At 46.0% G+C, this 15,896-nt stretch overlaps 1 protein-coding gene across 4 annotated transcripts in view; it reads left to right on the forward strand.

Annotated features, from left to right (window-relative positions):
- Nucleotides 1-15,896, forward strand: part of EYA2 (EYA transcriptional coactivator and phosphatase 2) — a 253,660-nt gene that overhangs the window by 205,348 nt on the left and 32,416 nt on the right. For all 4 annotated transcript variants that reach the window (XM_043883562.1, XM_043883561.1, XM_043883563.1 and 1 more), the window contains one exon: nucleotides 5,483-5,572. In XM_043883562.1, coding sequence (XP_043739497.1) covers nucleotides 5,483-5,572 — 90 coding nt within the window. The remainder of the gene's footprint in view (nucleotides 1-5,482; nucleotides 5,573-15,896) is intronic.

Consider the following 15,896-nt stretch of genomic DNA (forward strand, 5'->3'; position numbering starts at 1 on the left):
AGACCCACAGCATCTGCCTCGAGGGGGGTGTTCCAGTGCTTGGAACGTCCTCATCAGCCTCCTAAATGAAAGCGTGCGTAGCCCACCTCGCCGTCATCAAAACCGAACCCTGACAAATCTGTAGAACATGAGAGCACATTGAAAAAATCTGCAGTCTGATTTGTACCTTCGTGGGGAGAAAGCCACCCACAGATTCTTGAGTCAAAGATGACATTCCATCCATCCAACCCCACCAGACCCCAGCACAGTCCTTTCCACTGACAAGTTACAAATCGAAGCCTGTTTTGGAAAAACTTGCTTTTCTCAGTTCTCCATTCTGATTTAAATTGATTGTTTTTTAAGCACAATCTGTTTCTTGCTGTTAACTTGCTTAAGAAATTAACCACTGATTTTTTTTTTAATCCAAAGAGCATGTAATGATTAAGAAAATGGTTTTCATGTGAGATGGTATTCTCATAAAGCACATCTTTCATAGAGTACCATCTGATTCTGGATGTTCCTGCTGGGTTTACAGAAACACGAGGAAGCAAAGCGGGATGTTTTGACAATAACCAGCACTCGTAGAATGCCTGATAAACCCGACCCTGGGCTAGGGGTTTACACGTGTGCTATTTCATTTAGTCCTTTTATTAGTTGGAAAAACATGGCGCAAAGACTCCATATTTTAGACTTTCTTTGACTGGGAGGTGTGCTAGTTCAGGCAGGCTTCCTCCCTCTCCAAGCTACACGGGGTGAATTAAGCTACCAAACCAGGATGGTGTGTTTATAGAGCATGTCAGGGATGCTTTCAGGGGGCAGCATGAGATGAAACCCCTGCCTGTCTGTCATCCTGTTCTCTACATTAATTAATGCTCAGCCTCCACCAATTTTTGTTTCTTCGTTTCTCAGTCTTTACAACCCTGAGAAAAACATTTTCTACTTGGATACAGTGGTCTGGCCCAGAGTGACTGTGTGTTACTTAACTACAGGGACAGTTGTGCTTTTCTTGGGCTATTCTAGACTTTTCCACCTCAGTACAACTAGTTTTTATCAAGTATCTTGAAAAGAGGTTCCCAACTACACAGTTTAAAATAATCTAATAGGCCTCATGCAAGCAGATTTTAGAAAAAACTGAAATAAGAGAATGCTTAGGGAGTAGTTAGGTGTTCTAAAAGTTCTCCTCAGAAACCTTTGGGTGTCTTGAAGTTTTTGTTTCAGTTTTTAATAATCCCAGAAATGTTCGAATCTCTTCTCTTAAAAAAAATTTTTTTGAGAATATTTTAGATAATGCTAAAGTTCACTTTGATCATCACTTCTAATTCCTCTCTCCCCTTCACTCTGTTTTCCAGAGGTAATTACTGTTCTGATTATCAATATATCTTTGCAGATACTTACAGATATATAAGGGCCCATGGAAAATATGTAGTAACATTTTATATGTTTCCAATAAATGGTAATAACATGCAGTATATAACTCTCAGATATATACTTTCACTCAATAATATTTTTTTGATGTGTCCACGTTAACACTTGGAGATCTGGTTCATTTCTTTCCACTGAATTTAGTTTTCCATTGCATGAATATTCTACATTTTATTTCTCTAATCTCCTTTGGTGGACAGCTAAATTGTTTCCCGTCATTTGCAATTTACTAACAACTCTGTAATGAACATCTTTTTACACATCCCTTGTTCACATATCTGGATTTTTCTCTAGGGTAGTATTTACTCTGGGCTTCCCTGGTGGCTCAGACAGGAACCCACCTTCAATAAGGGAGACCTGGGCTCGATCCCTGGGTTGGGAAGATCCCCTGGAGAAGGAAATGGCAAGCCACATTCCCGTATTCTTGCCTGGAAAATCCCCATGGACAGAGGAACCTGGTGGGCCACAGTCCATGGCGTCACAAAGAGTCGGACACGACTGAGTGGCTAAGCGCACAGTATTGACTGGAGGGTGATGCTGCTTGCGGAGGTTTCCCTTTTCGGCGGCACTGGGCCTTCACTGCTGCGCGGCGCTCTCCAGTCGCGGTGCTCGGGCTCCTCACGGCGGTGGCGGCTCTTGTTGTCAAGCTCGGGCTCTCGGGCACGCGGGCTCAGTGGCTGTCACGCACAGGCTCAGTCGCCCCATAGCATATGGAATTTTCCTGGGCCAGGAATCAGACCCGTGTCCCCTGCTTTGCCAGATGGATTCTTAACCACTGGACTACCAGGAAAGCCCCTCCTTTTGTTTTTAATTTAGTTTCCTTTTAATCCAAGAAATATATGCATAGAGTTTAAAACTCATGTCTTCTCCAAAGGAGAGGATTATGAAACACAGCAAGCAGTCCCCAGTGATTTCCTCCAACCCCCCACCCTGTTTTTTTGCCCAGAGGCAACACTTTCAACTTTTCTTGATTCTTTGGATATTTACCTTCAAATTTCTAAGTAACCTGCTTCTTTACCTGCTCCATGATTTTTTTCTGTTTTAGGCAGGGTCTCTGGCTTCCCAAACTACAACATAAGACTTTAGCTCTCTCTTCTCACCCACCCTTGCCTCTCTCACACATGTAGACTTCCTCTCCACATCCTCCCAAGATCAGTAAGTCATCATTTCAGCTTTATTGATGTAGAGGATTCGGCTTCTTATAACTATGCAAACACTTGTCACAGGTAAGCCATTTTTGTCTACAGTAATTGCTTTTCCTGTTCTGTGTGCTGGCCTGAGAGTTGACGTTTTTCTGAATAAATCCTTTCAGTGGATGAATCTAGATGGCTCCTTCTTCTTGCTTCCCACTTAGTACATGGAGGGCTGGCATAGGTGGTTAGGGGTACAAACAGCCTCACCAAGAAAGAATGTATGCAGTCCTGCAGAGGTGAAACGATTTGGGTTCAAGAAGTGTGTGGAAACACCCCCCAAACCTTTTCCCAGGTCACACAGTGATTCCTTACGTGGCTCCAAGGAGTTTGTTTTCCCCGTTTCGTCTTCGTTTTTCATGGACCACTCTGCCCTGCAATTTCCAGCCAGGGCCCAGCGTGCTAAGCTTTGGCTATGGAAGCCCTGATGAGGTGTTTCACCTAATGGCTGTGTTCCTGGGCTTGATTCTTCACAGTTGTGTATGTGTGTGAAGCTGAGATCACCAGCTGCGATTTTTTATTTTTCTAAGGGTCAAGAAGGGTTTATGTCATTCATTATTTGTTTTTATAACAGAGGTAATACAGCCTTCTGGTGAAAAATTCAACTGGGAAAAGAGGTGTGTGGAGGTCAAGGCCACCTTTACTCCTCTCCCAATCCTGGCCCCTCCAAGGCCTCCTCTGAAGCCGAGCTGCCCTGAGCCAGATTACTGGCTTCAGATCCCAGCACTCGCTAGCTGTAGCACCTTGAGCAGGTTGCTTTGTGAGCCTCAGTGTTCACATCTCTGAAATGGGAAGATAATAAGTGCTCACCTCAGAGACCATTGTGGGGATTAAATGAGTTAGTAAATACTTAGAGAGTGGCACAGAGAAAGCGCCTAACAGATACTAATGGGGACTATTACTAAGTGTTGTCTCTCCTTGTAGACCAGTGGTTCTTCACCTTGACTGCACATTGAAATCAGGTGGGGAGTTTAAACTTTTCTCGTGCCTGGATCCCACCCGCAGCCATTCTGATCTTGTTGATTTTTAAATGCTCCTCACATCACAAAGCATGCAGCCAGGGTTGAGAACCAGTATGCACTATATTTCCCATGTGGGTGCTCTGTATTTTCCACATGCGTCAGTTGGAATCAGTGAGGTTATGCTGCGGTAACAAGCATGCCCCAAATCTCACCTGCTTATTTATGGTACATGTCCGTTGTGGTCTGTTGTAGCTCTAACACTCATCATCTTTATTCTGGAACCCAAGCTGACCGAGTCACTTGTAGCTGGAACATTTAGCCTTGTGAAGTGGGAAGAGAGCATGGCAAACCATACACTAGCTCTTAAAGCTTCCAACCAGAAGTGGGGAAAAAAAGTTGGGGAAAGTGTTAAGTCACTCAGTTGTGTCTGACTCTTTGAAATCCCATGGACTGGGATCCCACAAGGCTCCTCTGTCCATGGAATTCTCCAGGCAAGAAGAATACTGGAGTGGTTATCCATTCCCTTCTCTAGGGGATCTTCCTGACCCAGGGATCAAACTTGAGTCTCCTGCATTGCGGGCAGATTCTTTACCATCCCAGTCACCAGGGAAGCCCTTCCAACTAGAAGTGAAACATATCTTCTGCTCACATTTCATTGGCCAAAGCAAGTCACATGGTCACCACTGAGTTCCACAGGGAACTTCTATATCAGGGGTCAGCAGCCTTTCTCTTCAGGGGGCCAGATAGTCAGCACTTTAGGATCGGTAAGGGTCTGTCACAACTACACACCTCAGCCTTCAAAGCCCAAAAGCAATCATATACAACACACTGTCCAAAAATGTAAAAATCACTCAACTTGTGAGCCGTTCAGAACAGACAGCAGGCTAGCTCTGACCTGCGGGCTGTAGTTTGCCAGCCTCTGGCATGTATCATCTTCCTACAGGGAGAAGCTTTTCAGGAAGGGACCCCAAATATGGATGAAGAGTAATGCAGTCTACACACTATGTGTGTAGGAAAGAGAGGGAGAGAGAGTGGACCCTTTTATTGTACACTGTGTTTTACACAGTAATTGCATGCATGCTAAATTGCTTCAGTCATGTCTGACTCTTTGTGACCCTAAGGACCGTAGCCCGCCAGGTTCCTCTGTCCATGGGATTCTCCAGGCGAGATTACTGCAGTGGGAATTACTGCCTCCAGGGAATCTTTTCAACCCAGGGATCAAACCGGCGTCTCTTATGTCTCCTGCATTGGCAGGCAGGTTCTTTCCCACTAGCGCCTCCTGGGATGCCCTTTACACAATATACTGTGAAATAATTTGCTCTTGTTCCTTAATACTGTGTTTCTGGATGATTCTTTGATGTCAGGAGTTCTAGCATGACTCCATTTTTTTAATGGCTGCCTAGTTTTCTCTGGTATGGATGTACTACAGTGGGTTTTGTTTGTGTTTTTATAGTTAGTCCTCTCTTGTTAGATAACAGTGGTTTTTTTAAACATCTGGAGCAGGAAGGCAACGTCATAGACTGATCAGTATAAAGAGAGAACCAAGATCCCAACTCTGCCAGTAGTTTATACATGGTTTATACTGCTTTCGCTGAAATGTCTTGTTTTCCAAGAGGTTCTCTTTTCCTTCAGCCATTTGTGGTTCTTGCAACAATGAACACAGGTGCCATTCCAGAGGCATAGTTGGGGTGGGGGGTGGGGATTTAAACACTGATGAGGATAAACAGAAATGATGAAAAGGTAGAAGTGAAATCCCAGAAGCTGTGCGACATTATCACCCTGAGCCCACCTGGACACACATTGTAGGCTGTGGGGGAGCCACAGAGATGAAGACAGACCACAACCGCCGTTCACAGGTGGGACCAGAGGAGGGGAGGCTGCGATGACACAGACTCCACTTACACGCTTTTCTCCCCTTCCTCCTAACAGGACACCACGGCGTCCGTGCGCATCGGCCTCATGATGGAAGAAATGATCTTCAACCTCGCAGATACCCATCTGTTCTTCAATGACCTGGAGGTTTGGAATTGTGATTACTTGTTTCATTCCATAGTTGCTTTATTTAATCACCTGCATCTGGTTTGGGGGTGGAGACATTGCCTTTTTCTTTTTCATTTGGAGGCTAGAAACTTTTGCTTGCAACCGCTAAGAAGGCATAGGACTGTGGCCAGCCATAGCTTATTGGAAACACACTTGACCAGATTCCCTCTGCGGTTAATGGGCTTTTCTCTCTGCTCTAGCGGTGATGTCCACTGGCAGTTTTACTAATCCAATCAAAGCTGTGTAGTTTCTTCCTCCTGAAATTTACTATTTAATAAAGTTTATTAAGGCAAATTAGTATGGATCCTCCTGGGTCAGGAATAATTAGCAGTGGGCCAGGATGGAAGCTTTTAAAAACAATTTACATTCCCCTGAAAACATGTTTTACAAAGAGAAAGGGGAGGGGGAGCATGATGATTTAAAGTATCAGCTCCTGTGCCCTTAAGCAAGGAGCAAGGGAGATGGGAGAAGGGGGAGAGCAGCTTCAGAAATAAATTTAATTCATTTGTTTATACACTGCCTGTGTCCGAAAGATTGGGGAAGAATCTCAAATAGAAAACATATTTAAAATAGAGCTACTAAAGCAAACACAAAGGAATAGAAAGCCACGTAATGAACAAAGCTGAGGCATTGTACAAAAATAAAAATCTGGCTTGGGTTAACTACAGCAATTCAGAGTCTGTCTCTGAGCTTCCTGGTAGCGAAAGCAAGGAAGGAAATAAAATGCACCACCTTCCCCCAGTGAAAGAGCAAACAGCTTTCTCCAAGGTAAGGAAAGTTTGTCTGATAAGAAAATTAACATGGGAATCTTCTAGATTTGTAAATTACATTCTCGTTATTGGCTTAACAGATAGAAAAATAAAGGCAACCTAAAATATAACTGCTTATGAAAGAACAATTCTATTTATCCTGGTAGGAATATTTTTTCCTAGAATCTGAAAAATCCCTGGGGACTCCATTGCAAAGTAGAAACATCGAGGCTATAAACTTCAAATCTGTCCTGGCCAGCCTGGAGCATTGCTAATATTTATCATCAGGAAAGGATACAGGGTTTCCTTTCTGTTCTGCTGTCCTAGAGTTCCAGAGGGGAAATGCTTGCTGAAATGATCCGTCTTGTGTTTGTCCAGTCTCGACAAGCCATTTGGGCCTCAGTCCTCATGTCTGTGAAATGGGATTGATGCTCTCTGCCCAGCCTCTTTTTCAAGAGAGGATTGAGATAGAAACTTGCTGAGGAAGAAAGAGAGCTTTGGAGTAGTGGGAAATGCCAGTAACATCAAAGCCCAAAACTATCTCTTTCGCCAAAAGCAACATGCAAGCTCTCTTTACCAAGGCCTCTCGTGTCTTGGAGGGAAAAAAGAGAGAGAAAGAGCTTAAATTTTTAAATTGAAAAAAAACCACATGGTAGTTGAATTCAGTAAGTATTATGAAGCCTAATGTAGTAAAGACTCTGCTGATCACACATAGCAAAACCCAAGTCGCTTTAGCAGAAAATGAAAACTATTGGCCCTTGTAGTTGAAAAGTCCAGGGTAGATTTAGTTTTTCCCTGTCTCCTGCTGAGAATGTTACTTATATGAGAGCAGAGAGCATGTCTGTCTGATTCACCTTAAATCCCTGGAGACCAGGCAATAAACAGCCAAACAAATCCATAAACAAGAATGCTTGTGAGAGTGAAAAGGATGTGAAGAAAATAAAACAATTAGGTGTGATAGTGAGGGAGCAGGGTGGGGGGAACAGCATTCTCATTCTCGAGGGAGTCAGGGAAGGTGTCTCAAGGACATGGCACTTGAGCCAAGGCCTGAATGATGGCAGGGGTCAGTCAGGTGGAGATTAAAGGAGATGAGGTCAGCAGGTGCAAAGGCCCTGAGGTGAAAACTAGTGTGATGTCTTCTAGGTTTGGCAGGAAGGCCACGAGACTGCATGTGAGTGACTGGGTGAGTGAAAGCTGAGAGAAATGAGTCTAGAGAGGCAGGCGTGAGCCAGACACAAGCCATAAACGTCAGGGTTTATTCTGAGTGCTGTGGACAGCCGTGGGGCAGGGGAGCATGAAACAAGAAGAGCCACGTGACTTGGTCTATGTGTTACAATGACCAGTCTGGCTGCTGCATGGAGAACAGGCAATAGGAGGGGGAAGGGAGAGACTGGGGGACTAACGTAGAGGCACCTCCAAGCAGAAGAAGAAAAATGGGTTGGATTGAGATGGGAGAAGACGTACACGTAGGGATGGCGGTAAAGCTGAGAGGCCTTGCTCACGGGTTGGAAAGGGGGATGAGGGAGAGGGAGGAGTCAAGAGAGACTCCTGGGCTCAGCCTGACCTGGGTGATGGTGCTGCTCTCTGTGATGGGCGACACAGGGGAGATGAAGAATCCATCCCTCTGTTGAGGGCACCTGGGGTCTGAGATGTCTGGGACACTCCAGCAATGACACCAAGTGTGTGGTAGTCGCTCAGTCGTGTCTGACTCTTTGCGACCCCCATGGACTGTAGCCCATCAGGGTCCTCTGTCCATGGGATTCTCCAGGCAAGAATGCTGGAGTGGGTTGCCATGCCCTCCTCCAGGGGACCTTCCCAACCCAGGGATCAAACTCAGTCTCCCGCATTGCAGGCAGCTTCTTTACCATCTGAGCCACCAGGGAAGCCCAATGATACCAAACTGTCAAGGCAAATACATAAGCGTTTGAAGCTCTTATGCAATAGAAGGGCAGATGCATAGTAGGGGCTTTGTCCACCTTGGTTGAAACTGAGACTCAGAGCCAGGTATTTTGAGGGGACCGTTGTGTTTGAGTTCAAGCCCATATCTTCAGAACCTTGCCGCCTCTGCTATTCCTCACTGGCCCCAAAGTCAAAGTCGCACCTCTTAGAAAACCATCTTAATCACCAGCTGGATCTACTCAGGGAAGACAGTTTGTTTTTATTCTCTACACTTTTTTTTTTTTCCAAAATGTCCCCAGTGCCAGAAGCCCCGAGGGCACCTCGGCAGAATTGAAACCACGTTCCTCGATGGAGAAGTTAAGACTCACACAAGTGAAAACATTCTGCTTGCTGGTGCCGGGGAGCCCCTGTCAAAATCTGAAGAGCAGCCTCGTGGAGCTCCGCAAGGAGGCTGTTCCGGGCTGGGCAGAGGCGCGCTGTCTGCGGGAGTCCAGTGCGAGGCCTGGCTCCTGGGCCGATGGTTAGATGACGGCGATTAGGGAGCAAAGTCTGATCCCTTTCTCTGAGCCTGCAGTGCTCTCTGTGAATTAGGAGGTCGGCTTCCACAAGCAGCAGCGATTTATGGAGAATTTAGCATTTGCCAGGCCCTACTCCTAAGTGCTGTGAATTCAGTGGCCAAAAAAAAAAAAAAAACACAGCAAGATCCCCCACCCTGGAGGCACTGACCTTCCGGTTGGGGAAACAGACCATAAATAACTGAATATAAAATGTCAGATGAAATGCTCCAAAGAGAGCCTAGCAGAGTCAGAGGAGATGGACCCAGGGGGTATTTTACTTGGTATAGCCAGATAAGACGTCTCTGACATTGGAGCAGAGACCTGAAGGAGGTGAAAGAGAGGATCATGTGGGTATCTAAGCAAAGAGTGTGCCAGACAGAGAAAACAGCAGTGCAAAGGCCCTGGGGCATGGGCAACGTTGGGAAGTTCCAGGAATAGGGAGGAGAGATCTGTGCTGCCAGAGCCCAAGCAGGAAAGATTGTGGAGGGCCATTTGGGAGAGGGGAAGACAGATCATATGGCCCATGGTAAGGCTCCAGATAACATTCTGAGAGTAACCAGAAGCCATTGGAGGATTTTGAGCAGGGGAGCAACATGCCCTGACTCGTGGTTCAGAGGCTCCCTCTGGCTGCCGGGTGGAGAAGACCAAAGAGGGCAATGGTGGAAGCAAGTGTTTTTGCATTAAATCGGTGATTCCGGGCCTCAAGGATGAAAGGGCTCACGGGGAGAATCCACCGAGGGAGAACTGGTCAGAGACAAAGTAGGTGCCAAGTTCAGCTTTCCCTCTGGACATTCGGGATGTGCGTCCTGAGTTCAGGGCAAGCACCTGCTCATCAGCTCAGTCTGCCTTTGGCTCCTGGCCCCACCATCTCCTGGGCTGTGTGACCTGAGCGAGTCACTGCATCTCTCTGAATCTCAGTTTTCTCATGGGTTAAATGGGTAGCTGAAAAGCCCCTACCCTCCAGGGTTATCATGATGGTGGGAGATACATGGAAGCAGTCAGCACAGAGCCTGCTCCCGTGTACATGTCCGGCAGATGGGCCTCCCCACCAGTGGCCACTTGTGCCACTGGGACCACACAAGAATGGGGTAACTGTCCTGGTACAGGGGCAAACTGATTAATAGTTGTTAGATGCGTTGTGTGATGAGCTAGAAAATACAGCTAGCTTACCCAATCCCTGATTTTACCGTAATTCAGTAACAATACATGTAATACAGAGATATGGCAAAGATATGACAGTGGTGGGTGACCTGGACCTCAGTTGCTGGAGTCTGGGCAAAAGTCTTGACAATTACCTGGCCGGTTTGCCTTTGTGCGAGAACTGCTTCTCCTGCAGTAAAACCCAGGGCAGAGGACCCTCACCTGAAAAGTTAGCGGGGCTGCCAGACTCGACTGAAATTCACAGGCCGGCAGCTCCAGAGCGGTCAAGCCTCGCGGGCTCACCGAACTGCGCGTGCGCCCCCGCCACGCTGGGGCGGGACCCGGCCCTGCGTCCCAGTGAGTGCAGGCGCTGGGGGGCAAGCCCCCTGGCGAGATTTCAGGGCTCAGTGCACCGCAGGGGTGGCGGTGCCGTTCGTCCGCGGGGCCCTGGGTGAAGAGGTGAGTGGGGCAGGGCAGATTCAGGCGAGAGACAGCCGGCCCTCGCTTTCCCCACCTTCCCTAGCTCTCAGGTGCCAAGTGGGGGAGAGTGAGTGTGGAAATGGGAGGGAAGTGTGGGTTATCACACGAAAGGGAAGAATTTTTGGCTTCCAGCAGGCGGGGCCAGAGAGGCCACATAACCCAGTACTTTGGACGACCTTGTGCAACAAGGAACCGTTCCACCCAAAATGCCCGGGGCACCCCATTGAGAAATGCTACGCGGAGTCCTTGTATTTACATATCACCTAGTCAACTCTAGGGTATTTACAAATTACCTAGCGTTCAGCACGACCCAGGCTACATGTAACTTACTTTTACTTGAAAAAAGAATATTTTTTGTTGTTAAACTTATTTTTTTTTTCTTACTAATGTTTGAGGGGGAGGAGGGGAATGACTAGCACATTATGCCAGTGATATCGTTGGCGATATTGCTTAGAATGAAACTAAGGTTTTATTTATTGTTTGCTTGTTGTATTGAAGTATAGTTAATTGACAGTGTTGTGTTAGTTTCTGGTGTACAACAAAGTGATTCAGTTATACACATATATTTTTTTCATATTTTTTTCTAAATGGTTTATTACAGGATATTGAATGCAGTTCACCATGCTAAATATAAATCCTTATTGTTTATTTTGTATATAGTGTTGTATATCTGGTCATCCCAAACTCCCTTTCTGCTTTGGTGACCATATGTTTGTTTCTTATGTCTGTGAGTCTGTTTCTGTTTTGTAAATAAGTTCGTTTGTATCATAGTTTAGATTCCACATAAAAGTGATCTCACATGTTATTTGTCTTTCTCTGACTTCACTAAGTATGGTCATCTCTGGGTCCACGGGTGGACCCAGAGATTAACGTCATGCAGATGACATTAGTAAGTTCTTTTTCATGGCTGAGTAATATTCCATTGTGTATATGTACCACGTCTTCTTTATCCATTCTTCTGTTGATGAACACTTAGGTTGCGTCCATGTCTTGGCTATTGTAAATAGTGCTGCAATGAACATGGTGTATGTGTCTTTTTGAATCAGGAGTTTTTTTCTGACACATGCCTAGGAGTGGAACTGCTGGATCATATGGTAACTCAGTTGTTAGTTTTTTAAGGGACCTCCATATTCTTCTTCATAGTGGCTACACCAATTTATGTTCTCACCCACCAGTGTAGGAGGTTTTCTTCACACCCTCTCCAGCACTTGTTATTTGTGGACTTTGTAATGATGGCCATTCTGACTGGTATAAGGTGACACCTCATTATAGTTTATATTTGTGTTTCTCTAGTAATTAGAAGCCAATTTTTTAAACACTTATAAAGGAGAGTTGACTGAAAGAGGTATGATAAGAGTGCATCACAGATCATAGTAGCGAATACTGTTTGAGAAATTGTTTCAGTGAGATCAGTTCTGTTTGAGTCATTTAAATCTCTCTGTGATAGAAAATGTGTCTCTTATGGAAGGTCACAGTCAAACCCACTGGAAAGCCAATATTCTAGAGCAGTGCTGTCCAATAGAATTTTCTAAGCAATGTCAGTGTTCTGTTCTGCACTGTCCAGCCCAGTAGTCACTGGCTCCCTGAGGTTACTGAGCACTTGAAATATGGCTAGTGTGACCGAGGCCCTGGATTTTTAATTGTATTTAACTGGCTTCCCTGGTGGCTCAGAAGTTAAAGCGTCTGCCTGCAATGCAGGAGACCTGGGTTCAATCCCTGAGTCGGGAAGATCCCCTGGAGAAGGAAATGGCAACCCACTCTAGTACTCTTGCCTGGAGAATCCCTTGGAGGAAGGAGCCTGGTAGGCTACAGTCCATGGGGTCGCAAAGAGTTGGACACGACTGAACGAATTCACTTCACTTAAGTGATTTTAATGTAATAAGCCACATGTAGCTGATGGCTATCATCTTGGACAGGACAGAACATTTGCCTCATTGGACTCATTGTGTTAGGTTTCCATGGTGACTCAGTGATTAAGAATCTACCTGCCAAGCAGGAGATGAAGGTTTGATCCCGGGGAGGGGAAGATCCCCTGGAGAAGGAAATGGCAACCCACTCCCAGTGTTCTTGCCTGGAGAATCCCATGGACAGAGGAACCTGGTGGGCTACAGTCCATGGGGTCACACAGAGTCGGACACGACTGAGGGATCAACAGTTCTGGAGGCCAGAAGTCCCAGATTAAGAGGCTGGCAAACGTGGTTTCCGGTGAAAGTTCTTTTCCTAGCTTGTAGATCACCTTCTCGCTGTCTCCATGTGACCTTTCCTCGATGTGTGTACAGGAGAAAACAAAGAGAGAGAGTGTGTGTGCTAGCCAGTTTTGAGTCTCTTCCTGACTATTATGAGTGTGTGTGCTCAGTTGCTAAGTTGTGTCTGATTCTTCGAGACCCCAGGGACTATAGCACGCCAGACTTCTCTGTCTGTGGAATTTCCCAGGCAAGAATACTGGTGTGGGTTGCCATTTCCTTCTCCAGGCAATCTTCCTGACCCAGGGATCAAACCTGTGTCTCCTGCACTGGCAGGCAGATTCTTTACCCTTGAGCCACCAGGGAAGCCCAAATGAACACACTAATCCTATCAGATCAGGGTCCCTCCCTTACAACCTCACTTAATGTTAATGACTTCCTTAGATGCCCCCTCTCCAAATAGAGCCATACTGAGGGTTCGCACTTCCACACATGAATTCGGGGAGGACCCAAACATTAAGTCCATAACATCTATTTTACAAATGAAGAAACTGAGGTACAGAGAGGTTAAGCGAACAACCCAACATCACACAGTTGGCAGCGGCAGTCTTCAGACCCGGGCAGCGGCTCCAGAGCCCTTCCATGTATCCGCTGTACTGTGCGATCTCTCCCAGGAGAACGCTTGCCATCTGGCTGAGAGCAGAGATTCCCGGTGGGAAATCTCGACTTGCACAGCGCTGTAGACAGTGGGTTCAGAGGGTAAAGGGGAGCAGGGAGGATAGATGTGCCAGGAAGCCTGGAAAAAGAATGACAGCAAGAGAATAAATCCCCAGTGTACATGAAGAAAGTGAAGATGAAAAACTCCTCTGTGAGTTAGCATGTCATCTTCGCATTGTATGTGCAAAAGTCACACAGACAACAGCAACCTAAACCACACTACAGTACTAGAGGACCCTCCCTCCCCGCCGACCCCCGCAACAGGAACAAAGCAATGAACAGAGGACCTAAATGCATTTCTATAAAGTAGGACATGGACAGAGGTTGGAGCTGAGTAGGGGGCACTGTTGGGAATAATAAACTCAATCCCAGTGACAGCTGACATGTCCTGAACGCTCACCCTTCAGGTGAACCCTGAAGGGCTCACCTGTGGGCCTTCATTTAGCCTTTACAGCGGCCACAGAGGCAGATTCTGTTACGTATCCCCATTTTAGAGATGGGAAGACTGAGGCGGAGAGGTTAACTTACTCAGGGCTGACTTGTATTGAGCTCTAACACTGTGCCCGGCATCACGCGTGCATTTTCTCACTGAAATCTCACAAGTACCATGCAAAGGAGTTGTGTTTTTTTTTTAAGTCTATTTTATGGATGAAGAATGAAACCCAGAGAGGTCACTTTTCGAGGGTCACAGAGCTAGTGAGAACAGAGTGGAGGGCTGATCCCGGGCCAAGCGGACTTCTAGGCTGGGACATTTATCTTTCATAGAAGATACAATTTTGAGATGAATGGTGACTTGGAGAACAGGTCCACAGAGTGTGTGGAAGAAAAGAGTCCTTCATAAGAAACGAGATCAACGGAAAGGTTTTGGCAAAAGGTATCACTGGCCCGACTCAGGCCTGGCCAGGCAGGCGGGTGGGCCAGAGGGAGGACATTTCTAGATGCTGCTGGAGCTCTGGGAAGGATCATGCGGGGGTACTCAGAAGTGGCTGGAGTCTGGGCAGGCCGTGGCTGCCTGCCTGACACAGGCCTGATTGCTAAGCATCTGATTTATGGTTCTGCAGGAGCTATATTTCACCATGTCAGCGCTGAGCTGCTCTCCAAGACGTCCTGCCCAACTGACCATTAATGCAACATGGGCCACAGCCTCTTTAATGCTCTTCAGAGAAGTTAAACATACAGACAACACGAGAAAGATGGCCCGGGTTTCCCTCCCAGGAAGCAGGCCCCTCGCTGGCTAATCTAGAGGCAGGATTAAGCAACCTCGCTCTTAAAATATGCCTGCCTCGGAGGAGAAGGAGTGGGCAGGGAGTCCATCTGCACTCTGAGTCATTTTTCTAAAGCAAATTTGTCAACAATTTCCTTTCTGCATTCGTGCCTCCAAGCAGCCAAGGACAAAAAGTAATGGGATTGGACCACAGCAGAGCAGGCCGGGAAAAGCCCAGCTGTCACCAGCTTAATCAGAATGGATTTTGATGGGTATTTGTCACCAGGCTTACTGTTCATAAATGAGCAAGGATACAAAGTAGTGAAACCTGTGGGATGCAGGCAGAGTCTAATCCAGATAACCTTAAGTACGTTTATTAGAAAAACCAGGAAAATTAATAAGAACTGGTAATTGAAAAGACCATTAAAGTAGGTAAGCCGTTGGTAAACACAAATAAGGAAAAAAAAAGAGAAAAAGAGATCAGTAACCAACATCCAGAATGAAAGAGTGGACATTATTATAGGTTCAGAGGAGATTTTCTTTTCTTAAGTATTTATTTATTTGGCTTCACCGGGCCTTAGTTGCAGCATAAGGAATCTTTAGTTGTGGCATTTGACTCTTGGTTGTGGCATGTGGGATCTAGTTCCCTGACCAGGATCGAACCAGGGCCCCCTGCTTTGGGAGTGTGGAGTCTTAGCCACTGGACCACCAGGGAAGTTCCTCTTGGTGTTTTTTTTAAATTATGAGAATAGTGAAAGTAAAGTGAAAATGTTAGTTGCTAAATCACGTTCGACTCTTTGCGACCTCATGGACTGCTATAGCCAGTCTGATTCCTCTGTTCATGGAATTCTCCAAGCAAGAATACTGGAGTGGATAGCCATTCTCTTCTCCAGGGGATCTTCCAGACCCAGAGATCAAACTCCGGTCTCCTGCATTGCTTGCAGATTCTTTACCATCTGAGCCACCAGTTCCAATTATGAGAATACCAAGAGCAATATTATACCAGTGAACTTGAAAACCTGGGTGAAGTTGACCCTTTTCAGGAAGGTACAAATTATCAAAATTAACCCAAGAGGAAATTCTTTAAATAAATATAATAAATCAATGGCCATGGGAAACTGAAATTATGGATAAAGACATACATCTCTAAAAAGGCACCAAGTCCTGCTTGTTTTAAACAAGAGTACCACCAAACATTCAAGGAAAGGGTAAATAAGTCCCATCCTCCACAAACTACAAAGCAAAGAAAAAGAGGGGATGCTCTCCCATGCATTTGAAGAGTCTGATATCACCCTGAAATTAAATCTGGACTTTGAGTACATGGCAAAAGGATAACACTGCCGTTGATGATGAAAGGTGGGACAGTCCTGCAGT

This window comes from Cervus elaphus, chromosome 23 (assembly GCF_910594005.1).
Source record: "Cervus elaphus chromosome 23, mCerEla1.1, whole genome shotgun sequence".
NCBI classification, from domain to species: Eukaryota; Metazoa; Chordata; class Mammalia; order Artiodactyla; family Cervidae; genus Cervus; species Cervus elaphus.